General features: G+C 43.8%; 1 protein-coding gene across 2 annotated transcripts in view; it reads left to right on the forward strand.

Moving 5' to 3' along the window:
- LOC118365169 (sodium channel protein type 4 subunit alpha B-like) overlaps positions 1 to 24,498 on the forward strand; it is a 64,220-nt gene that overhangs the window by 19,141 nt on the left and 20,581 nt on the right. For both annotated transcript variants that reach the window (XM_052490703.1, XM_052490702.1), the window contains exons 5-17: positions 4,293 to 4,383; positions 4,595 to 4,723; positions 6,340 to 6,431; positions 6,823 to 7,119; positions 8,742 to 8,805; positions 8,989 to 9,130; positions 9,336 to 9,548; positions 9,818 to 10,042; positions 10,741 to 10,861; positions 11,253 to 11,491; positions 11,682 to 11,855; positions 13,860 to 14,216; positions 15,003 to 15,479. In XM_052490703.1, the coding sequence (XP_052346663.1) occupies positions 4,293 to 4,383; positions 4,595 to 4,723; positions 6,340 to 6,431; positions 6,823 to 7,119; positions 8,742 to 8,805; positions 8,989 to 9,130; positions 9,336 to 9,548; positions 9,818 to 10,042; positions 10,741 to 10,861; positions 11,253 to 11,491; positions 11,682 to 11,855; positions 13,860 to 14,216; positions 15,003 to 15,479 (2,621 nt within the window). The remainder of the gene's footprint in view (positions 1 to 4,292; positions 4,384 to 4,594; positions 4,724 to 6,339; positions 6,432 to 6,822; positions 7,120 to 8,741; positions 8,806 to 8,988; positions 9,131 to 9,335; positions 9,549 to 9,817; positions 10,043 to 10,740; positions 10,862 to 11,252; positions 11,492 to 11,681; positions 11,856 to 13,859; positions 14,217 to 15,002; positions 15,480 to 24,498) is intronic.

Genomic DNA, 24,498 nt, shown 5'->3' on the forward strand with positions numbered 1-24,498 from the left:
GATGCAACTAGTCAGGATGCTCTCGATGGTGTAGCAGTAGTATATGAAGAGGACCCGGGTGGCATTGTGAATTTCTTCAGACACCTTAGGAAGTAGAGAGACTGTTGCGCCCTCTTGACAAGAGTGGTGGGGTTGTTGGTCCATGTCATGTCTTTGGTGATATGAACACTGAGGAACTGAAAACTGCTGAGTCTCTCTACTGCATTCCTGTTGATGTGGATCGGACATGTTCACTCCTCTGCTTCCTGAAGTCAATAATCAACTCTTTTGTTTTGCTGACTTTGAGGGAGCGGTTGTTGTCCTGGCACCGCAATGCCAGTTCACTTACCTCCTCCCTATATGCTGACTTGTCGTTGTTGGTTCAGGCTTACAACCTTGATGATGGAGTTGGTGTCGTACACAGGGAGCAGAACAGGGAGTACAGCAGAGGGCTGAGGACACACCCCTGGGGGGCCCCTGTGTTAAGAGTCAGTGTGGAGGAGGTGTTGTCGCCAATCCTCACAGTCTGTGGTCTGCTCGTCAGGAAGTCCAGAATCCAGTGCAGAGAGTGGTATCCAGACGCAGAGTTTTGAGCTTGGTGTTAAGTTTGGAGGGAACAACAGTGTTGAATGCTGAACTGTAGTCAATGAACAGCATCCTCGCATAGGTGTTCCTTTTGTTCAGATGTGTTAAGGCCGTGTGAATAGCAATGGAAATGGCATCTTCTGTCGATCTGTTGGAACGGTAGGCAAATTGGAGTGGGCCCACTGTGCCTAGCATGCTGGCCTTGATACGTCAGATAAGACACCCGTCAACTGGTCAGCACACACTCCCAGGAATGCCATCTGGGCCAGAATATACACTCTTTTGAGAGTTTTCCTCACGTCAGCCTCGGAGAGCAAAAGCACCTGGTCGTTCGGAGCAGCTAGATTCTTCCTGGATGGATCGGTATTGTCTGTCTCAAAGCAAGCATAGAATGTGTCAATCTCATCCGTGCTTCTACACCTGCATTGCTTGCTGTTTGGGGTTTTAGGCTGGGTTTCTGTACAGCACTTTGAGATATCAGCTGATGTACGAAGGGCTATATAAATAAATACATTTGATTTGATTTGGAGGAAGGCTTCGGGGGGCACCACACTGCTGGATTTGCCTTTGTAGTCCGTGATAGTCTAGTCCTTGTCACATGTGAGTTGTCAAGCATCAATTCCATTTTGATTCTGCATTGTCTATTTGTCTATTTCCCTAATGGATTTGCGGAGCTCTTATCTTCTTGCCTTGTACGTGTCGCAAGCCACCAAGTTATCTGCGTTTGTTCTGCTGACATTGAATTCTGCAGTATGGACACTCAGCATGGTACAGATATCTCTGTTCATCCAGGGTTTTTGGTTTGGGTATGTCCGGATTGTTACTGTGGGTACAACATCATCAACACATTTCCAAATGAAGCCTGTGACTGACGATGTACACTACCGGTCAAAAGTTTTAGAACACCTACTCATTCAATGGTTTTTCTTTATTTGTACTATTTTCTACATTGTAGAATAATACTGACGACATCAAAACTATTTGAGATTCTTCAAATAGCCACCCTTTGCCTTGATGACAGCTTTGCACAATCTTGGCATTCTCTCAACCAGCTTCACCTGGAATGCTTTTCCAACAGTCTTGAAGGAGTTCCCACATATGCTGAGCACTTTTTGGCTGCTTTTCCTTCAATCTGAGGGCGGGGGATTGAGGAGGCTAGGTCATCTGATGCAGCACTCCATCACTCTCCTTCTTGATAAAATAGCCCTTTAGAAGGAAAGAAATTCCTCAAATTAACTTTTAAGAAGGCACACCTGTTAATTGAAATGCATTCCAGGTGACTATCTCATAAAGCTGGTTGAGAGAATTTCAAGAGTGTGCAAAGTTGTCATCAAGGCAAAGGGTGGCTATTTGAAGAATCTCAAATATAAAATATATTTTGATTTGTTTAACACTTTTTTGGTTACTACATGATTCCATATGTGTTATTTAATAGTTTTGATATCTTCACTATTATTCTACAATGTAGAAAATAGTAAAAATAAAGAAAAACCCTTGAATGAGTAGGCAGTGTATATTCCTCAATGTCAGTGGATGAGTCCTGAGTGGATGAATCTTTGAATATATTCTAATCAGAATTCTCAAAACAGTCCTGCAGCATTGAGTCTGCCTCCGCTGCCCAGCGCCCCACTATTCTCTGTGTTGGTATCTCCCTCTTGAGTTTCTGCTTGTAGGTCAGGGAGTAGGAACAGAGAGACGTGATCTAATTGGCTGAAGTGGGGAAGGGGGATGGCTTTGTACTTATTATAGATATTTCTTATTTACATCCCAGTTTACAATACTAGGGAGAAAGACCGTATTTTAAATGTTACCCTTAATGTTCCCATAGTGTTTGAGTTTCCAGTTTTCTGAGGGTTGGGAGAATTTTCCATCAATGTCCCACAAAACATATTCCACGGAGTTACATTATTTTCTAGACAATGCATTAAGCCACGAGTTGATTATCCCTTTTATACCCTGGCTATATTTGAACAGATTTGCCACTAGAAATGTGTTCAACATTCACTGAAGTAGCTAGCAAGTCAACTAGATAGCTGCAATTGTTGCGTGGTAACCGAACAGACTTGCTAGTTTAGCTAACCAAACAATCAGTCCTAGCTTATTATTATGAAGATCTAATTCAACAATACCAATACAGTTTCCAGTTCGACTTTTGCTTTCAAAAGCAGCTCAAACATACAACATGTAAGAATGAACTATAGCCATTGAATTCTACCGTGCAAATATACAGTGCGTTATAGGGAAATAATAAATGTTCTAGAATGTCCTTCAAGCCAACCAGAAAGGAGTATTGAACAATGCCATGGTATATACAATATTCATGTTTTAGACACGTTTCATGGGAATGCCCCTTTGCCCTCAGAACAGCCTCAATTCATCAGGGCATGGGCTCTACAGGGTGTCCAAAGCATTCAACATCGATGCTGGCCCATGTTGACTCCAATGCTTCCCACAGTTGTCCCAGTGTCAAGTTGGCTGGATGTATGTTGGGTGCTGGACCATTCTTGATACACACAGGAAACTGTTGAGTGTGAAAAACCCAGCAGTGTTGCAGTTCTTGACACAAGCTGGTGTGCCTGGCACCTACTACCATATCCTGTTCAGAGTCACTTAAATATTTTGTCTTGCCCATTCACTGTCTGAATGGCACACATACACAATCCATGTCGCAATTGTCAAGGCATAAAACTCCTTTAACCTGTCTCCTCCACTTAATCTACACTGATTGAAGGGGATTTAACTAGTGACATCAATAAGTGATCATAGCTTTCACCTGGACAGACTATGTCATGGAAAGAGCAGGTGTCCATAATGTTTTGTGCACTCAGTGTATACTGTAATTATTATTCAACACCTGGAATTTGAACTCACAACCTCATGGTTCACGGCATTCAGATATTCCTGCTACACCATCATGTCTGTGTCAGTTATCAGTTAATTTGACTATTCTCTTATTATTGATTTGATTGACTCATTCAAAATGTAAGGGTTTTCTGCATAGCTGTCTGATGTTGGTGGGGCATATTGACCTGTTTTAAGGATACTCTGGAATTACTAGGATCAATGAAAGTTTGTCTTGGGTGTACTTTTAAAAGAGATGAGATTTACTTCAAAGTGCATTCACCTTATTATTTATGCATATTAATTGATTTCAGATCTACGTAGGGAGGAGGAGTTATGGTTTGTTCTGGACAGGGCCTAACTATGCTGGCCCAATAAGCACATGCCTTAGAGATATCCCTTCTTGGGACAGTGGTTAGGGTGTTCGTCATTGGCGCTGGTGGCTCAGGTTTGAGACCTAGGCGAGTCACCCTACTCACACGTCCTTAGCAATATATGTCAATGTCATTATTTGGCAACAGTTGCAACAAACCTAATTGATCTAATTAGAGTGAGTTTTAGCATCAGAAACTACCGGTCCGGTGAACAGGAGCTCGAGATGCTTTCAATTTCGGGAACACCGTGAATTGTTGATGAGGAAACATACCTCTCCTCCTACTCGTATCAGAAGCTGCCATTCGATGGGAAATGGTAGTGATTTTATAATGTGATTTTAGTAATATTAAAGATTTTTACAATCCAGTATGTCACCCATGAGCGACTACCGATTACTATATTCATATGAATCAAAGATGTAAATAAAATAAAAATTGTTATTAAAAAATGAACTAAATAAATTGGTCCAAAGAATTAGATTTGAATACTATGTTATTTCCTTAATATGGGTACATTATTTAGCATGTTCATCATGTTAACAATCATGTCCAACTGTGTGTTCATGACGATGAGTGACCCTCCGGCATGGAGTAAAACTGTTGAGTAAGTTTCAAACCTACGTAGGAGATTATTAATGTTTTGGGGTGGGGGCACATAAAAAAACATGTAAATGTTCATATAAATATCAGTGATTTTTTGTATTTATTTAAAAGGTTGGTCATAATATTATTGAGAATCATTTTGACCACTACAAAGTTTCACCAAAAGCTATTTTATAAAGCTTCTCTCTCTTCACCTTTTTTTTGCATTACAGATATGTTTTCACTGGTATCTATACCTTTGAGGCAACAATTAAAGTGTTGTCCAGAGGCTTCTGTGTTGGAGATTTCACATTCCTTCGAGATCCATGGAACTGGCTGGATTTTATGGTGATCAGCATGGCGTGAGTATTTGGAGAGTGATTGCCGTCAGTCGTCAGCGCAGTACCATTAGACACGGGGACAGGTGTTAGAGTGTGTGTGTATTTGTGTTTCTTTGTGTGCCTGTGTGCATGAGTGAAGGAGTAAGGTCAAAGGTCAGGAAGGTCAAAGGACATCTCCAATGGCTTAATGAGTTTGACCCTGGCCTTGTCTGCTTCCTTATCTCTCCTCCCCCCAGGCCCCAGCACCCCATGTACTCTTTCTCTCTCCCCATTCACTCCCTCTCTAAACCCTCTGTCTACCACATCAAATACGACAATGATGACTTCCACGTCCACGACCTGGTCAAAACCACCTAGAATACAACTTTATTCGCTCAAAACCACCTAGAAAGTGCTAGTCCCCCCTGCCTCCGATCCTCACACCTGTGCACTCACCTTAGGTCGAGTCCTATTTCAACTCAGTCAATTCAGAATGTGAGGTGAAATTCATTATTCACCAAAGTTGAAATATTGGGAAACGTTTAATTCATGACGGGAATGTCAATCCATTTCCTGAATTGACTGGACTGAAATGGAACTCTCTGCCACCATGACACTGCCCTGTCATTATTGTGGACATGTTCCCTGCCCCGTGTCTCGTCCAGGGTCAGAAGTTTGCTAACAGTGTGAACTCTGTGACTCAGATCGACTAGTCTTTTGTAAACAGTAAAAAGCTTGCATGTATTTCCTTTTCTTTAAAGCAGCTAAGTTTTAATTTTTGTTTGGCTATAAGGAGTTCTTATTGTAAATCGCTCTGGATAAGACCGTCTGCAAAATGACTCAAATATAAATATAAAATATATCTCTCCATCCCTTTCTCTCTCCATAATGCCCTTCTACACCACTTGCCTCGCTTTATCATGGAGCCCCAAATGAATGAAAATATTTGTCCACTTGCAAAGGACGGTCACACACCACACTCTGGGTCTATTTATAGGTGCTCACCTCCTTCCCGGGCTTTGTTTGTCCCAGTACCAAATGGCTGAAGTTCTGTGGCGGTCCAAAATGCTGCACTGTGACTGTACTATATATGGCCTTGGAGCCCCGATGAAAAGTAACACCATACAGTTCATCCAGCTAGTTTCAATCATGTAAATAAAATATTACAAATATTTGAGTTACCGTACATAGAAGTGGGTTAAGGATCCTGCTATCAAAATCTGAAACAGACCTTGTTTCTGTGGAGCCCAATGTGATCTAGTTTCTTTCAAATGTATTTTTGTAAGTGTCATCCTCCTTCAAACATTGAAACTTTTGCTGGTGAGTCCCAGCCACATCATGACGTATACCACTTCATAAATACATCTCCATATGGTGTCTTACTGGTCTAGTCGCACGCCTGCCTTCTGCAGTCAGTTTACAGATAACACTGCCATTTGGCTCTAGAGAGCTAAACATATCCTCCGCTAAACCATATCTTTTACCATAGCAACCCTCTGATCCTCTATGTTAGAATAACAACTGAGCCAATGGTATTGAATTAAATGTACATTTAAAGTCCATGAATCTGAACAGATTTTTTTGTTCAACTGACACATCAACTGTCAACTCCTCTATTCTAATGTGCTGGTTGTGTTGTCATGTTTTGTGCTCGGCAGGTACCTCACAGAGTTCGTTGACCTGGGCAACGTGTCTGCCCTCAGGACGTTCCGTGTGCTCCGAGCTCTTAAAACAATCACTGTAATTCCCGGTACGTGTCACATAAGAAGGTCCAAAATCCCACTGGGGTGTGTTTGTTTACTGCACCACCTGCTTTTGAACACCTGCTTTGGGTCCTGTGTAGCTCAGTTGGTAAGTGTGTGGTGCTAGCAACCCTAGGGTTGTTTTGGGTTGTATTCCCACACTGTTTTGTACTGTAAGTCACCTTGAAAAAAGGCATGTGCTAAATTGCATCTGTTATTATTATATTATAAGCACAATGCTCCGCAAGCTACACAATAAAAAATGGGTTATTAATGACACCATACAGAGAACAAGGATATCAAGCACAATCAAATATTCTCAACGATATGTTATTCATTGTTCGACAAATAGTTTTCAGATCACAGATTATTTTAATGCTTTTTTGGGGTTATTTTAAGGTCTGAAAACCATTGTGGGCGCTTTGATCCAGTCAGTGAAGAAGCTGGCTGATGTGATGATCCTAACAGTGTTCTGCCTGGCTGTGTTCGCTCTGGTCGGCCTTCAACTGTTCATGGGAAACCTGAAGCAGAAGTGTGTTTACTGGCCCCCTGTGGAATGGCGTTTAAACTCTACCAACATGGACAACATCACTATGGCCTTCAACGACACCAGTGGTTTTAATGACGTTATGGACTACAATGGCACAAACAGCAGCAACAGTACGTGGGACTTCAAGGCATACATCGACGATAAAGGTATTGACAGGTTTTTGATGGCACATTGATGTGTGGAAGGGGAGTTGATAGTGGCCTAATGAACCATTACATTATATTAATTGGGAATTTATCATGGCACTTACTGTATGATAGTTTTAAATAAGTATGTAAATCTGTATAAGTATATATATTTCTATAAGTAGTATACACATTTGAATAAGAAATACAGTATGGGGATGAGGTAATTGGATGGGCTATTTACAGATGGGCTATGTACAGGTCCAGTGATCTGTGAGCTGCTCTGATGATTTGATTACATGATTACATGATTTGGAAAGTCACACACCTGTCTATATAAGGTCCCACAGTTGACAGTGCATGTCAGAGCAAAAACCAAGCCATGAGGTCGAAGGAATTGTGTGTAGAGCTCCGAGACAGGATTGTGCCGAGGCACAGATCTGGGGAAGGGTACCAAAACCTTTATGCTGTATTCAAGGTCCCCAAGAACACAGTGGCCTCCATCATTCTTAAATGGAAGAAGTTTGTAATCACCAAGACTCTTGCTTTAGCTGGCCGCCCGGCCAAACTGAGCAATTGGGGGAGAAGAGCTATGGTCAGGGAGGTGATCAAGAACCCGATGATCACTCTGACAGAGCTCCAGAGTTCCTATGTGGAGATGGGAGAAACTTTAAGAAGGACAACCATCTCTGCAGCACTCCACCAATCAGGCCTTTATGCTAGAGTAGCCAGACGGAAGCCACTCCTCAGTAGAAGACACATGACAGCCCGCTTGGAGTTTGCCAAAGGGCACCTAAAGACTGTCAGACCATGAGAAACAAGATTCTCTGGTCTGATGAAACCAAGATTAAACTCTTTGGCCTGAATGCCAAGCATCATGTCTGGAGTAAACTTGGCACCATCCCTACGGTGAAACATGGTGGTGGCAGCATCATACTTTGGGGGTGTTTTTCAACGGCAGGGACTGGGAGATTAGTCAGAATCGAGGCAGAGATGAACTGAGCAAAGTACAGAGAGATCCTTGATGAAAACCTGCTCCAGAGTGCTCAGAACCTCAGACTGGAGCGAAGGTTCACCTTCCAACAGAACAACGACCCTAAGCACACAGCCAAGACAACGCAGGAGTGGCTTCGGGACTAGTCTCTGAATGTCCTTGAGTGGCCCAGCCAGAGCCCGGACTTGAACCCGATCGAACATCTCTGGAGAGACCTGAAAATAGCTCTGCATTAATGCTGCCCATCCAACCTGACAGAGCTTGAGAGGATCTGCAGAGAAGAATGGGAGAAACTCCCCAAATACTGGTGTGCCAAGCTTGTAGCATCATACCCAAGTAGACTCAGGGCTGTGATTACTGCTAAAGGGCCTTCAACAAAGTAAAGGGTCTGAATACTTATGTAAATGTGATATATATATATTTTTTTATAAATTAGCAAAAAAATATAAAAACCTGTTTTTGCTTCATCTTTATGGGATATTGTGTGTAGATTGATGAGGGAAAAAAACAATTTAATCAATTTTAAAATAAGGCTGTAAGTTAATTAACAAAATGTGGAAAAAGTCAAAGAGGCTGAATACTTTCCGAATGCGCTGTATATCAACTTGGTGCACTTTCTAATGGAGGTCCCTTCTCTGTTTTACCCCAGTGAACCATTACTTCCTTCCTGGAATGTTAGACCCTCTTCTTTGTGGGAACGCTTCTGACGCTGGGTAGGTTTTTTGGGATATCAGAGTTGAGCATATGGGTAGCTTTATAGTCTTGCCTTGTCTCTGTTGATAATGCAATATATGGTGCAAATTATTTCAACATAGTTCAAATATAACATATCTTTGAATGCTGAAGATCACAAGTCCCATTCAATTTGTTGTGCCACTTCATTGGCATTTTGACAGAAATTGCCCTGAAGGATACACGTGTATGAAGGCCGGAGGGAATCCCAACTATGGATACACAAGCTACGACAGTTTTGGATGGGCCTACCTTGCCCTATTTCGGCTCATGACACAGGACTTCTGGGAAAATCTATTCCAGCTGGTGTGTATACGTCATGTGCTTCGATGACAACGACATATTTGCTCCTGACATTTCCTGAAATTTACATCTGTAACATCAGCCGGTAGACCAGGATTGAATTTGAGAGATTGCAATCTTATGTGTCATCAGGGATATTGATACAGAAAGAGTACTCACTCGTTTTCCTGGTGAGTTAACTGGCCTTTCCCCCTCTCCTTACCCATAGACTCTTCGCTCAGCAGGGAAAACCTATATGATTTTCTTTGTGGTGGTGATCTTCCTGGGCTCGTTCTACCTGATCAACCTGATCCTGGCTGTGGTGGCCATGGCGTATGCCGAGCAGAACGAGGCCACCATGGCCGAGGCCAAGGAGAAGGAGGAGGAGTATGCCATGATCATGGTGCAGCTGAAGGAAAGGAGAGAAGCAGAGGTCAAAGAGGTGTGATCAACTTACTATGTATGTAAAGTGCTTTGAGCATCTGGGAAAAAAAGGCCCTATATATAAATCCAATCAACAAACAATAAATTGCACTCTTTGATCAGATGATGGTTGATAGAGAAAGATTTCGTTAGTCAATTCAAATGTCTGACGAACTTGATGAATTCAGAAAATACCTAGTAATCATACTAAGTGTTAATTTGCAGATTATTGCTCATGTTGGTCATTCTCGTCCTTGGTTTGTTTGATTCTGGTTATTTGACTGACAGAGACATGACAGGCATCATGAACACCATGAACACTCTGAAATTGCTGGCAGTCAGACGTCACTGTCCGGTAGAACATCTAAGAAAGAGAAAGGTGAAAAGACAGATGAAGAGGTTGCTGATGATGAGGCGTGTACGTCCTCCAGCCTTTATAGCAAGGCTATAAAGGACTCCAATGGAGGCCTCATGATCAGTGCCAACGCCAACAAGGTCCTGACAGGCCAGGAGGTGAGCTGCATGGCTCAGATGGGTTGCTGTGCTCTTGATGTTATGACCTTTTTCACACTAATGTGCCGACCTGAACCAAACTGCGCTGGCTCGGATATTGTTTATTCACATTTTCCTTTTCAGGGCGGTTTCAGGAACAATGATGAATGCATAATCAATGAATGCGTAACCAACTCAGTACAGTTTGGTTTGGTGAGGTTCGGTTTGGCTCTGAAAAAATGGGTTGCTGGCCTCCCGAGTGGCGCAGCAGTGTCTAAGGCACTGTATCGTGTTCGATCCCGGGCTGTATCACAACCGGCCGTGATCGGGAGTCCCATAGGGCGGCGCACAATTGGCCCAGCGTCATCCGGGTTAGGGGAGGGTTTGGCCGGGGGGGCTTTCTTGGCTCATTGCGCTCTAACGACTCCTTGGGGCAGGCCGGGTGCCTGCAAGCTGACCTCGGTCGTCAGGTCCTCCGACACATTTGTGCGGCCGGCTTCCGGGTTAAGCGGGCGAGTGTTAAGAAGCGTGGTTTGGCGTGTCATGTTTCGGAGGACGCATGACGCGACCTTCGCCTCCCAAGCCCGTTGAGGAGTTGCAGCGATGAGACAAGGTCGAAATTGGGGAGAAGAAAAAGGGGGTAAAACACAGATTTTTTTTTTAAGTGTGTTGCTATGCACCTGATGGATAAGTGTGTCTTGTTTCTCTTTGTTCTACAGTCTGCTGTTGTGTTGAAGAGGGCCAGTGGACCCAAGGGGAGTAAGGACCAGCTGGAAGTAGTAGGCCTGCAAAAGAAGACACCCAGTTCATCCAGTGTCTACAGCCAAGATGACATGGATGGTAACTGTCACAAATCGCAGTGGATCTGTATACGAGAAATGAAATGTCCTAAGGAATCCTTCCACCAATACCCGTGTTCCAATTGGCCACTGTGTTAGAGCAAGGGCTTCTTTTATATTATTTTATGAGTTATGCAGAGTTTCAGCATCAAAGTTTCCCATCTAATGCACTGATGGCGTATTGTGTCAGCTTCTTCAGCTATAAGACCTACAACCCAAGGCCTTACACGTTACAAGACCTACATAGACTTTAATAATATTTTTGAACTTTAGGTGCTGCAAACAATAAATAAAGGTTGAAAACAAATCATGAACCCATTTTAAAAATCCTTATCGTGAAGGGTTGTGTACAAAATAACTAACACCCTCATCCTTTACCCTCATTCCAACAGATTTGGAGGAGGAACTGAGACCTTGTCCGCCTTGCTGGTACAAGTGTTCAGACATCTTCCTGAAATGGAACTGCTGTGTGCCCTGGGTGACTTTCAAGAAGTGGATGTACTTCATAGTGATGGACCCATTCGTGGACTTGGGTATCACCATCTGCATTGTACTCAACACCATGTTCATGGCCATGGAGCACTACCCCATGACGCCAGAGTTTGAAGAAGTGCTGAGTGTGGGGAACTTGGTGAGTTACCTTCCTTAATGATGCTCTTCCACGTCACCTCTTCTGAAGCCATGACAGGGATACCTTAGAAATCTCTCGCTCAAAATGATCATGTTAAAAATGCAGGTTCACAGTGCAGAATCTGCATATCTACACATGGCACAGTTTTCAATATAAGTCACGAGGCTCCCCTCTCTCATCTCTTGTACAGGTCTTCACAGGAATCTTCACAGCAGAGATGGTGCTGAAGCTCATCGCCATGGATCCGTACTACTACTTCCAGGTCGGGTGGAACATCTTTGACAGCATCATTGTGACAATGAGTCTGGTGGAGCTGGGGCTGGCCAACGTCGAAGGTCTATCCGTGCTACGTTCCTTCCGTCTGGTGAGAGTAACTCCACCTAAAGTTTAGAACATACTCTCTCAGTGTAACTGTGCAGTGAGAATGGATCCCGATAGATCAAACCATTTTCATAAAATAGTTGCAAGAGTAGGGTTGCAAACTGCTGGGTAATTTACCAAAGTTACGGGAATCTTCTGTAATTTGGGTAATTAGCAGGTCATCTATGGCAATCTGTGGTAACTTTGGTCATTTATACTTGAATAGCATGTATATTATGTATTCATATGACTCATTTTGTATATCTGTGTCCATACTGTCCATTAATGTATAGTGGATAGACTATATGGTTGAATAGAAAAGAGCCTAATTAATGATAGAAGCATCTAATAAACAACGGCATTATTTTTAGTCAACTCTGCAACACTTCCAACTATTGACCTTTTTTTCACAACTGCCATGAGTTTGACGCTACAACATTTACAATAAAGACATAGTAAAACACTATGTATTGACATAGTCAAATAGGTGTGAAAATCTTTTGTAAACATATTGACACCCTCATATCAAACACCAATTGCATTCACTAAATTGATGGTTTATATTTAGGATAATGTCTTGCAGCTTTGTGGTTACATTTTTTTATTTTAAAAAGCATCTTATTTATTATTTTATATATACTAAAAAATATATAAACGGGCTGGTGACCTTGGCGGTTGGGAGCTTGGGCTGGTTGCTGATGGATCGCTGGTTCGGGTGCCCGTTTTTGACCTTTTGGGAGATCTGTCAACGTGCACTTGAGCAGGGAGTTGAGCCTGGTTGCTTCTGTGTGTCGCTCTGGATGTGACTCTGTTAGATTACTAATGTGATGTAGTTGTTGAGAGGCTTCATTGCAGGTATATTGCATGTTTTAAATCTTCTGTAAAAAAAAATATATATATATATATAAATGCAACATGCAACAATTTCAATGATTTTACTGAATTACAGTTCATATAAGGAAATCAATGAGGCCCTAATCTATGGATTTCACATTGACTGGGCAGGGGCGCAGCCATGGGTGGGCCTGGAAGGCCATAGGCCTACCCACTGGGGAGCCAGGCCAGCCAATCAGAATGAGGTTTTACCCACAAAAGGGCTTTATTACATACAGACAGAAATACTTCTCAGTTTAATCAGCTCTCCAGGTAGTTGGTCTCAGACCATCTCACAGAGGAAGAATGAAGGATGTTGAGCTCCTGGGCTGGCATGGTTACACGTGGTCTGCGGTTGTGAGGCTGGTTGGACGTACTGACAAATTCTCTAAAACGACATCGGAGGTGGTTTATGGTAGAGAAATTCTTTGGCAACAGCTCTGGTGGACTTTCCTGCAGTCAGCATGCCAATTGCATGCTCCGTCAAAACTTGAGACATCTGTGACGTTGTGTTGTGTAACAAAACTGCACATTTTAGAGTGGCTTTTTATTGTCCTCAGCACAAGGTGCACCTGTGTAATGATCATGCTGTTTTATCAGCTTCTTGATATGCCACACCTGCCAGGTGGATGGATTATCTTGGCAAAGGAGTAACGCTCTCTAAAAGGAATGTAAACAAGTTTGTGCACAAAATCTGTGCTTATGGAACATTTCTGGGACCTTTTATATCATCTTATGAAACATGGGACCAGCACTACATGTTGCGTTTATATTTTTGTTCAGTAAATAGTTTACATGTGATAAAGCCACACAGAGGGCCATAGATAATTCCAGACATCTGTGATAATCTGAAGTACCCAAAAAGATCACTAGATGTCATGTGATTTTTTAAAAACTTTTTAAAAACTAGAAAGTTACAAAAAACGTTGGTCGTTTACTGGTAAACTTTAAAAGTGACCCGTAATATGCCCTCCCTTTGCAACCCTATGCAAGATTAACATCACATTAGGCAGTGATACTAACTCTACAAACCTAATTATTGGCCAGTTTTCTGGACACAGCTCAATGGAAAATCAAGTTTCTGGGAAACCAGCCCGATGTAACCTAATAATGTCTCTGATTGTTTTGGGGGCAGATGCGTGTTTTCAAGCTGGCCAAATCCTGGCCCACACTCAACATGCTAATCAAGATCATCGGTAATTCAGTGGGCGCACTAGGTAACCTCACCCTGGTTCTGGCCATCATCGTCTTCATCTTCGCCGTGGTGGGCATGCAGCTCTTCGGCAAGAGCTACAAAGAGTGTGTCTGCAAGATCTCCTTGGACTGCGAGCTGCCCCGCTGGCACATGCATGACTTCTTTCACGCTTTTCTCATCATCTTCCGGGTGCTGTGCGGAGAGTGGATCGAGACCATGTGGGAGTGCATGGAGGTGGCCGGACAGGGCATGTGTCTCGTTGTCTTCATGATGGTCATGGTCATCGGTAACCTAGTGGTGAGTGATGCATTGAACCATTGGATGTGGGCACTGGAGGTTGGGCTTTGAACTATTTTGGTGTTTAGTTAATTAATGGATTTCTCAAAAGGTGTCATATACACACAATGAGAGTGTACAGTGCACATACCACAGATGCAGCGCTTATGTTGCTGTGAGATGTTGAGTCGATTATGCCAGCTCCATTCTTTTGATGGATACCAGGCGGTACTTCACTGTAAACGAAACTGGTTGTGTTTCCTCTTTGGTTATTCATAGGACGAAGAGAGGAAATAGCTATGTCAGTTGAGGTAGCGAAAGCCTGACAACAAACGATGTGCCAAAGACAAACAGGGCTTTCTGTCTGAACTCCCGGGAGAATCCCATAGACTAACAGGGGCATCGAATAGGATACACACCATTCACTCAATGGAGGGGCTATTATTAGCTCCATGATATTCGCCAGCAGTTCTGACCTTGGGGTGTTTGGGGATCCACTGGGGCAGGTGGCATAGAGAAAATAGCAGAGGGCTTACAGGAATCATGGAGGGGGCAGCCTTAAGTCTACTGATGATGTAACAGGCGTTTGAGGTCAGTCCAATACCACTGTTAGATACTATTGAGAGGTAAAGTTACACAGTCATTGTCTGACTGACCTCTGGAAAACATTTTAGAAAACCTTTAACAATATTGACCAGAAAATTATTTGGTAAATTATCATTTCACTACCCTGGTTCAAGAGCATGGGGGACAATAATAAGAAATACTGTGTGCTAACAAATCCAGTTGTTCTAACTATCCATCCAGGTGTTGAACCTCTTCTTGGCCTTGCTGCTGAGCTCGTTCAGCGGTGACAACCTGGCGGCTCCAGAGGAGGACGGGGAGATGAACAACCTGCAGATCGCCACCGGCAGGATCACCAGAGGCATCGACTGGGCCAAGGCCTACGTCATCCAGCAGTTCTGCATTATCATAGGGAAGCAGCCTAAGGAGGATGGAGATGGGGCTGACGGTAATGGGGGTAGTAATGGGGATGTGGACGGCCTCCCAAAGGGCAGCTTGGCTTTGAAAAATATAATCTCCAGTGACAACCCAAAGGCTGATTTGGAGCTCACAATGCTTGACGTTTGGATAGATGATGTTAACCCAAGTGGATTTCTTACAAATGACAATTTGACCCTGGATGTACCTATTGCCAAAATGGAGTCGGATGATGATGAGGATGACATCTCTGAAGAGGAAGAAGGAGAAGGTGCAAATGGAGATGCTAAAGAGGATACTGAGGTAAGACCTTTTGCATTATTGATGAGTAAAACATGACACAGACATCCGTTCCCACTGGACACACACTGGTTGAATCGACATTGTTTCCATGTCCGTTCAATGAAATTCCGTTGATCCAACGTGGAATAGATGTTGAATTGATGTCGGTGCCCAGTGGGTTATATTTTGAGCGTTTATTACAAGCAATATAGAGAGTTATCAAGACTAAGGCTTCATACTGACAAGAGAAATAACCAATATACAAGCACATGCACATCATATATTGTTATCAATTGCCAATTTTTTTAGTACTAGTATTATTCTATTCAGTATCAGTATTATTGTAATGTGGATAAGATAAAGAACATTTTCCTTTTGGTACATTTTATGGGGTCTTTGGTTTCTTATAGCCAAATCACTGAAGCAAACTACAGTATTTTTGTTCTGCTGTGACAATCAAAATAATTCTGTCTGCTGCTGACATGCAGTGTAGACTACCCACATAAAAAATCCTACAGTTTACTATATAATACTACAGTACTTACTATAGAATTATGTAGTAATATGTATTATACTGTTGAATACTGTACTGCTGTAACTGCGTTCTTCGTTTGTCGAAAGAGAGTCGGACCGAAATGCAGCATGGTAGTTACTCATGACTTTATTGGAAAAAGCGACACATGAAATAACTATTACAAAATACAAAACAACAAACGGAACGTGAAACCTATTACAGCCTATCTGGTGAAACTACACAGAGACAGGAACAATCACCCACGAAATACAAAGCTAAACTCAGGCTACCTAAATACGGTTCCCAATCAGAGACAACGAGAATCACCTGACTCTGATTGAGAACCGCCTCAGGCAGCCAAGCCTATACAACACCCCTAATCAGCCGCGATCCCAAATACTACAAACCCCAATACGAAAATACAATAACATAAACCCATGTCACACCCTGGCCTGACCAAATATATAACGAAAACACAAAATACAATGACCAAGGCGTGACAGAACCCCCCCCCCCTAAGGTGCGGACTCCCGGACGCACCTCAAAACCATAGGGAGGGTCCGGGTGGGCGTCTGTCCATGGTGGCGGTTCCGGCTCGGGACGTGGACCCACTCCATTAAAGTCATAGTTCCTCCCCTTCGCGTCCTGGGATAATCCACCCTCGCCGCCGACCATGGCCTAATAGTCCTCACCCAGAACCCCACTGAACTGAGGAGCAGCTCGTGACTGAGGGGCAGCTCGGGACTGAGGGGCAGCTCGGGACTGAGGGACAGCTCGGGACTGAGGGACAGCTCGGGACTGAGGGGCAGCTCGGAACTGAGGCAGCTCGGGACTGAGGGGCAACTCGGGACTGAGGGGCAGCTCGGGACTGAGGGGCAGCCCGGAACTGAGGGGCAGCCCGGAACTGAGAGAAAGCCCAGTACTGAGAGGAAGCCCAGTACTGAGATGAAGCTCAGGTCGGTAGTAGGCTCCGGTAGATCCTGGCTGGCTGGCGGATCTGGAAGATTCAGGTTGACTGGCAGATCTAGAAGATCATGGCTGACTGGCAGATCTAGCTGCTCTATGCAGACTGGCAGATCTGGAAGAGACTGGTTGACTGGCAGATCTGGAAGAATCTGGTTGACTGGCAGATCTAGAAGATCATGGCTGACTGGCGGATCTAGAAGATCATGGCTGACTGGCGGATCTAGAAGATCATGGCTGACTGGCGGATCTAGCTGCTCTATGCAGGCTGACAGCTCCTTGCAGACTGACAGCTCTTTGCAGACTGGCAGCTCTGGCTGCTTTATGCAGACTGACAGCTCTGGCTGCTTCATGCAGACTGACAGCTCTGACTGCTCCATGCAGGCTGACAGCACCCTGCAGACTGACAGCTCCTTGCAGACTGACAGCTCCTTGCAGACTGGCAGCTCCCTGCAGACTGGCAGCTCAGGCTGCTCCGAACAGGCAGGAGGCTCCGGCAGCGCTGTAGAGGAGGAAGGCTCTGATAGCGCTGAACAGGCGGGAGACTCCGACAGCGCAGGAGGGAAGGAAGGCTCTGGCTGTGCTGAACAGGCGGGAGACTCCGACAGCGCAGGAGGGAAGGAAGGCTCTGGCTGTGCTGAACAGGCGAGGCGCACAGAAGGCCTGGTGCGTGGTGCTGGAACTGGTGCTACAGGATCGAGGACACGCACAGGAAGCCTGGTGCGGGGAGCTGCTACCGGAGGACTGGTGTGTGGAGGTGGCTCTGGATAGACCGGACCGTGCAGGCGCATTGGAGCTCTTGAGCACCGAGCCTGCCCAAGCTTACCTGGCTCGATGCCCACTCTAGCCCGGCCAATACGAAGGGCTGGTATGTGCTGCACCTGGCTATGCACCCGCACTGGAAACACCGTGCGCTCCATAGCATAACACGGTGTCTGCCCGGTCTCTCTAGCCCACCGGTAAGCACAGGGAGTTTGCGCAGGTCTCCTACCTGGCATAGCCATACTCCCATTAAGCCCCCCCCCAATAATTATTTGGGGCTGCTTTTCGGGCTTCCAACCGCGTCGCCGTGCTGCCTCCTCATGCCAGCGCCTCTCCGCTTTAGCCACCTCTATTTCTACCTTGGGACGGCGATATTCTCCAGGCTGAGCCCGGTCTCCTTTTCCGTCTAATATCATCTCCCAAGACCAGAAGTCCTTATGTCGCTGCTCCTCACAATTAACAGGGAGAGTAGGCTCAGGTCTGACTCCTGACTCAGCCACTCTCTCTCTGAGCCCTCCCCCAATAAATATTTGGGGGTGACTTTCGGTTTTCGCTCTGCGCCGCCGTGTCTTTCTTTTCGACTCCATTCGCCTATAGCCCTCTTCGCACTGCTCCAGCGAATCCCAGGCGGGCTCCTGCACTCTCTCTGGGTCGGCCACCCACCTGTCGATTTCTTCCCACGTCGTATACTCCATTCCTCTGCTATCCATAACGTCCTCCCTTCGCTGCTCCAGCTGCCTGTTACCACGCCACTCGGTCTGGGGTGATTCTATAACGGCGTTCTTCGTTTGTCGAAAGAGAGTCGGACCGAAATGCAGCGTGGTAGTTACTCATGACTTTATTGGAAAAAGCGACACATGAAATAACTATTACAAAATACAAAACAACAAACGGAACGTGAAACCTATTACAGCCTATCTGGTGAAACTACACAGAGACAGGAACAATCACCCACGAAATACAAAGCGAAACTCAGGCTACCTAAATACGGTTCCCAATCAGAGACAACGAGAATCACCTGACTCTGATTGAGAACCGCCTCAGGCAGCCAAGCCTATACAACACCCCTAACCAGCCGCGATCCCAAATACTACAAACCCCAATACGAAAATACAATAACATAAACCCATGTCACACCCTGGCCTGACCAAATATATAACGAAAACACAAAATACAATGACCAAGGCATGACAACTGCACACTGTAGTATCCCTCGATCATGTGTAGTACTTACTACAGAATGTTGTAGCACTGTATACTGTAGAATACTATAGTAAATACTACAATATTGCACCGATATGACATGTTTGTCCGATACCGAAATCCAATATTTTCCTTGCCAAAAAAAAAGAATTACGATTAAGATAACCGATATTTTACATTTTTGCGGCCTTTTAAGCATTCTAGTACAGTGAAATAGTTAACACACACATGGACGCAGCGGTATAAGGCTCTGCATCTCAGTGCAAGAGGCGTCACTACAGACCCTGGTTCGAATCCAGGCTGTTTCACATTCGGCTGTAAAGGTCACACACACATACACACACACACCACATGACCAAGAAGTTATTTTTGAGGCATTTGCGTGTTTCCCCATTAGCAGTAAAACATAATCAAAACCAATTTCTTTCACTTACTTGCTGTGCTGCATCGTTGTTCATTTGTTCAGTCTTTTCATTCTCAACCAGGATTTCTATGGAACGCGGTTTGGGTCTTTCCGTGTCAAAAAAGATACACGTCAAATAACAGTTTTTGACTTGTCAAATGACACGGCATCTGTTTCAGTAGCTATAGTTAGCTAGCTAACTATATAGCTAGGTGTCATCATCTAAAATAACCCTAATTTATAAGACAGTTCTTATTTGATTAATGGTGGTCGGACCCATCTATTAGCCTTCAAAATAAAAGTATGGCATAATTCTACTATTTGTATTTATTTGCATCACTGTCAATGACATTATTTTATTTTGAAGGCAAACCGCAAATTCCACTACTGTTCCTAATCATTATTGCGGCTAGCTTCACAACACATAACCCTGTCTGGTTGAGCCTCACTAGCCAGATGAAGCTAGCTGGCTGCTTATAATGTTAGCTCCGGGCAACAGGGTTAAGTAGCTGGCTGGCGATTTATTTTCATGAACTGAAGTTCAATTTCAATAGGCGAACAACAAGTGGCAACCTAGCTAATATGACTCACAAAGATTCCTAAATCATTGCTAAGAATAATCAAAATGACTGCAGTTTCTACTGGTCATTGTTTTCAGGCTGGTTGTATTAGTGCTAGCTAGGTACCAAGCTAAAGCTAGGTACCCCAGAAGTTGCGTTCGAACAAATGATGCTTTATTACCAAAGCGGTATTGTAAACACATCGTTCGTGGACGGTGTTTGCTTGTTTGCAGACTTTTTTGTACAGCTTTGACAGTGCTACTGTATTTTGTTTAACATGCAAAGACCCAAACGGCATTCCATAGTATGTATGTCGTGAAGCTAATAGCAGTGACACTATTATTGTGAAACTCCAATAGGGCATTTCTCCAGTAGGTTTCCTCAAGGAGAAGGCCTTCACTTCTATGTTAAAGATAAAAGTAAAACACTACAGTGAATATTACAGTATACTACAGTCATCAAAAACACTACGGTAAATACTACAGTATACTACAATCCGCAAAAACACTACATTAAATTACTATACTATATACTACAGTTTTCTTTAACTACATTAATTATACTATAGTTAACTGCATACACTACAGTATTCACTGTATAGTTTCAGCAGACTTTGCTCCACAAAAACACTTCAGTGAATACTGCTGTAAAGACTGCAAAACAATTTACTGGGATCAGTGTCATCAGACCCAGATAGAAGCTCATAAAGATCACATACTGCCTCTGCTACAGAGAGAACATCCATCTATCTCTGATCGTCTGGTTGCAAAGAGAGGAGAGGCCATGTGACTGTAAGACGGAGCGTGGGAAAGAAGACCAGCGCAGCATGTTTAGCAAACCTGACACACACACAGCTACCTGCATACTCACACACACACTCCTAAAGGAAACACTTCACCCCACTCATACTCTTACTCTGTCGGGGTACAAATAAAAATCTGTGAAAGCTAGATATTTTTATGCTGTATATACAGTACCAGTCAAAAGTTTGGACACACCTACTCATTCCAGGGTTTTTCTTTATTTTTTCTACATTGTAGAATAGTAGTGAAGATATCCAAACTATGAAATAACACATATGGTAGTAACCAAAAAAGTGTTGAACAAATCAAAATACACTGCTCAAAAAAATAAAAGGAACACTAAAATAACACATCCTAGATCTGTATGAATGAAATATTATTATAAAAAATTCAAAACTTTTTTCTTTACGTAGTTGAATGTGCTAACAACAAAATCACACAAAAATGATCAATGGAAATCAAATGTATCAACCCATGAAGGTCTGGATTTGGAGTCACACTCAAAATTAAAGTGGAAAACCACACTACAGGCTGATCCAACTTTGATGTAATGTCCTTAAAACAAGTCAAAATGAGGCTCAGTAGTGTGTGTGGCCTCCACGTGCCTGTATGTCCTCCCTACAACGCCTGGGCATGCTTCTGATGAGGTGGCGGATGGTCTCCTGAGGGATCTCCTCCCAGACCTGGACTAAAGCATCCACCAACTCCTGGACAGTCTGTGGTGCAACGTGGCGTTGGTGGATGGAGTGAGACATGATGTCCCAGATGTGCTCAATTGGATTCAGGTCTGGGGAACGGGCGGGCCAGTAAATAGCATCAATGCCTTCCTCTTGCAGGAACTGCTGACACACTCCAGCCACATGAGGTCTAGCATGGTCTTGCATTATAGGAGGAACCCAGGGCCAACCGCATATGGTCTCACAAGGGGTCTGAGGATCTCATCTTGGTACCTAATGGCAGTCAGGCTACCTCTGGCGAGCACATGGAGGGCTGTGCGGACCCCCAAAGAAATGCCACCCCACACCATGACTGACCCACCGCCAAACCGGTCATGCTGGAGGATGTTGCAGGCAGCAGAACGTTCTCCACGGCGTTTCCAGACTCTGTCACGTCTGTCACATGCTCAGTGTGAACCTGCTTTCATCTGTGAGGAAGCACAGGGCGCCAGTGGCGAATTTGCCAATCTTGGTGTTCTCTGGCAAATGCCAAACGTCATGCTAACACTAGAATGAAAGCACCGCCAGCATTCAAAAGTGACCAAAACATCAGTCAAGAAGCATAGGAACTGAGAAGTAGTCTGTGGTCACCACCTGCAGAACCACTCCTTTATTGGGGGTGTCTTGCTAATTGCCTATAATTTCCACCTGTTGTCTATTCCATTTGCACAACAGCATGTGAAATGTATTGTCAATCAGTGTTGCTTCCTAAGTGGACAGTTTGATTTCACAGAAGTGTGATTGACTTGGAGTTACATTGTGTTGTTTTAAGTGTTTTTTGAGCAGTGTATATTTGAGATTTGAGATTCTTCATAGTAGCTTTGATGACAGCTTTGCACACTTTTGGCATTCTCTCAACTAGCTTCATGAGGTAGTCACCTTGAATGCATTTCAATTAACAGGTGTGCCCTGTTAAAAGTTAATTTGTGGAATTTCATTCCTTCTTAATGTGTTTAAACCAATCAGTTGTGTTGTGACAAGATAGCGGTGGTATACAGAAGATAGCCCTATTTGGTAAAATACCAAGTCCATATTATGGCAAGAACAGCTCAAATCAAATCAAATGTTATTGGTCACATACACATGGTTAGCAAATGTTAATGCGAGTGTAGCTTAATGCACGTGCTTCTGGTACTGACAGTGCAGTAATATCTAACAAGTAATCTAACAATTCCCCAAGAACTACATAATACACACACATCTAAAAGGGGTGAATGAGAACATGTACCGTAATTTCCGGACTATAAGCCGCTACTTTATTCCCACACTTTGAACCTTGCGGTTTATACAATGACGCGGCTAATTTATGGATTTTTCCCGCTTTCACAAGATTCATGCCGCCAAAAAACTGAGCACCGTCACATAATGTGACGTAAATCGAGCGCGCTCAAACTTCCCATCATTCTGATTACGGTAGTAATTTTGTCACCCTCATCATGGCAAAGACACGGAGAAATGCATATGATGCAGCTTTCAAGTTGAAGGCGATCGATATGGCTGTTGGAAAAGAAATAGAGCTGCTGCATGGGAGCTTGGCCTTAATGAGTCGATTATAAACAGCATCGTGAGGAACTGACTCAGTGCAAAAAGACAACAAACCTTTCAGAGGGAAGAAAAGCAGATGGCCCAAAGTATTTGCAGCCACTCGACATCAGTGTAAATCGTGCATTTAAGGTGCCGCTCCGTGTTCAGTGGGAGGCTTGGATGACAAGTTGGGAGAAATCCTTCACTAAAACGGGCCGCATGCGAAGAGCAACTTATGGTCAAGTCTGCCACTATCATCAACGGGTTTCGAAAGGCTGGACTGCTGCGTGTTGAAGGGGCAGCATGAGCTCAGCGGGGTATTTGCCTCCGGATGAAAGTGACGAGAGCGACAATGAAAACGATCCAACATCGGATGAAGCAATTCTGAGGCTATTCAACTCCGACACCGAAGGATATGACTTCAGTGGTTTCAGTGCACAGGAGGAGGAAGATAGTGACCAATGACTTTACTGGTAGGCCACTGTTTAATTTTTGTTACAAGCCGTGTTTCGTTAAAGCCTATTTATTTTTGTTACAAGCCGTGTTTCGATAAAGCCTATTTATTTTCGTTACAAGCCGTGTTTCGTTTAAAGGCTGTGTAAAGTTCATTTGTTTCAATGTACCGGTAGGCACCTGCGGCTTATAGACATGTGCGGCTTATTTATGTACAAAATACATATTTTTTAATAATTCAGTGGGTGCGGTTTATATTCGGGTGCGCTTAATGGTCCAGCAATTACGGTACATAGTAATATATGGATGAGCGATAACTGAGCGGCATAGGCAAGGTGCAATAGATGGTAGAAAATACGGTATTGTAACGGTTGTCGTTGGTGGAAGAAGGTGAGGACCAAGGTGCAGCGTGGTACTTTTAATAGAATTTTAATAGAACACTGAAAAATACAAAAACAACAATGCGAACAAACAAAACTGAAACAGTTCTGTCTGGTACAGATACGAAACAGAAAACAACTACCCACAACTCAAGGGCGAAAACAGGCTGCCTAAGTATGGTTCTCAATCAGAGACAACGATAGACAGCTGCCTCTGATTGGGAACCATACCAGGCCAAACACATAGAAACACAAGATAAACACAAGAACAAAACATAGAATGCCCACCCCAACTCACGCCCTTACCAATCTAAAATAGAGACATAAAAAAAGGAACTAAGGTCAGGACGTGACAGGTATATACTGTACATATGATATGAGTAATATAAGATATGTAAACATTATTAAAGTGGCATTATTTAAAGTGATGTTATTTAAAGTGACTAGTGATCCATTTGTTAAAGTGGCCAGTGATTTGTTGTCCATATAGGCAGCAGCCTCTCTAGTTAGTGATGGCTGTTTAGCAGTCTGATGGCCTTGAGATAGAAGCTGTTCTTCTTCCCAGCTTTGATGCACCTGTACTGACCTCGCCTTCTGGATGGTAGCGGTGTGAACAATCAGGGGCTCGGGTGGTTGTTGTCTTTCATTACCCCTTTTTGCATGCCTCTGACATTGGGTGAGGTAGGTGTCATGGAGGGCAGGACGTTTGCCCCCGGTGATGCGTTGTGCAGACCGCACCACCCTCTGGAGAGCCTTGCG

This window comes from Oncorhynchus keta, chromosome 32 (assembly GCF_023373465.1).
Source record: "Oncorhynchus keta strain PuntledgeMale-10-30-2019 chromosome 32, Oket_V2, whole genome shotgun sequence".
In the NCBI taxonomy this organism is placed as follows: domain Eukaryota; kingdom Metazoa; phylum Chordata; class Actinopteri; order Salmoniformes; family Salmonidae; genus Oncorhynchus; species Oncorhynchus keta.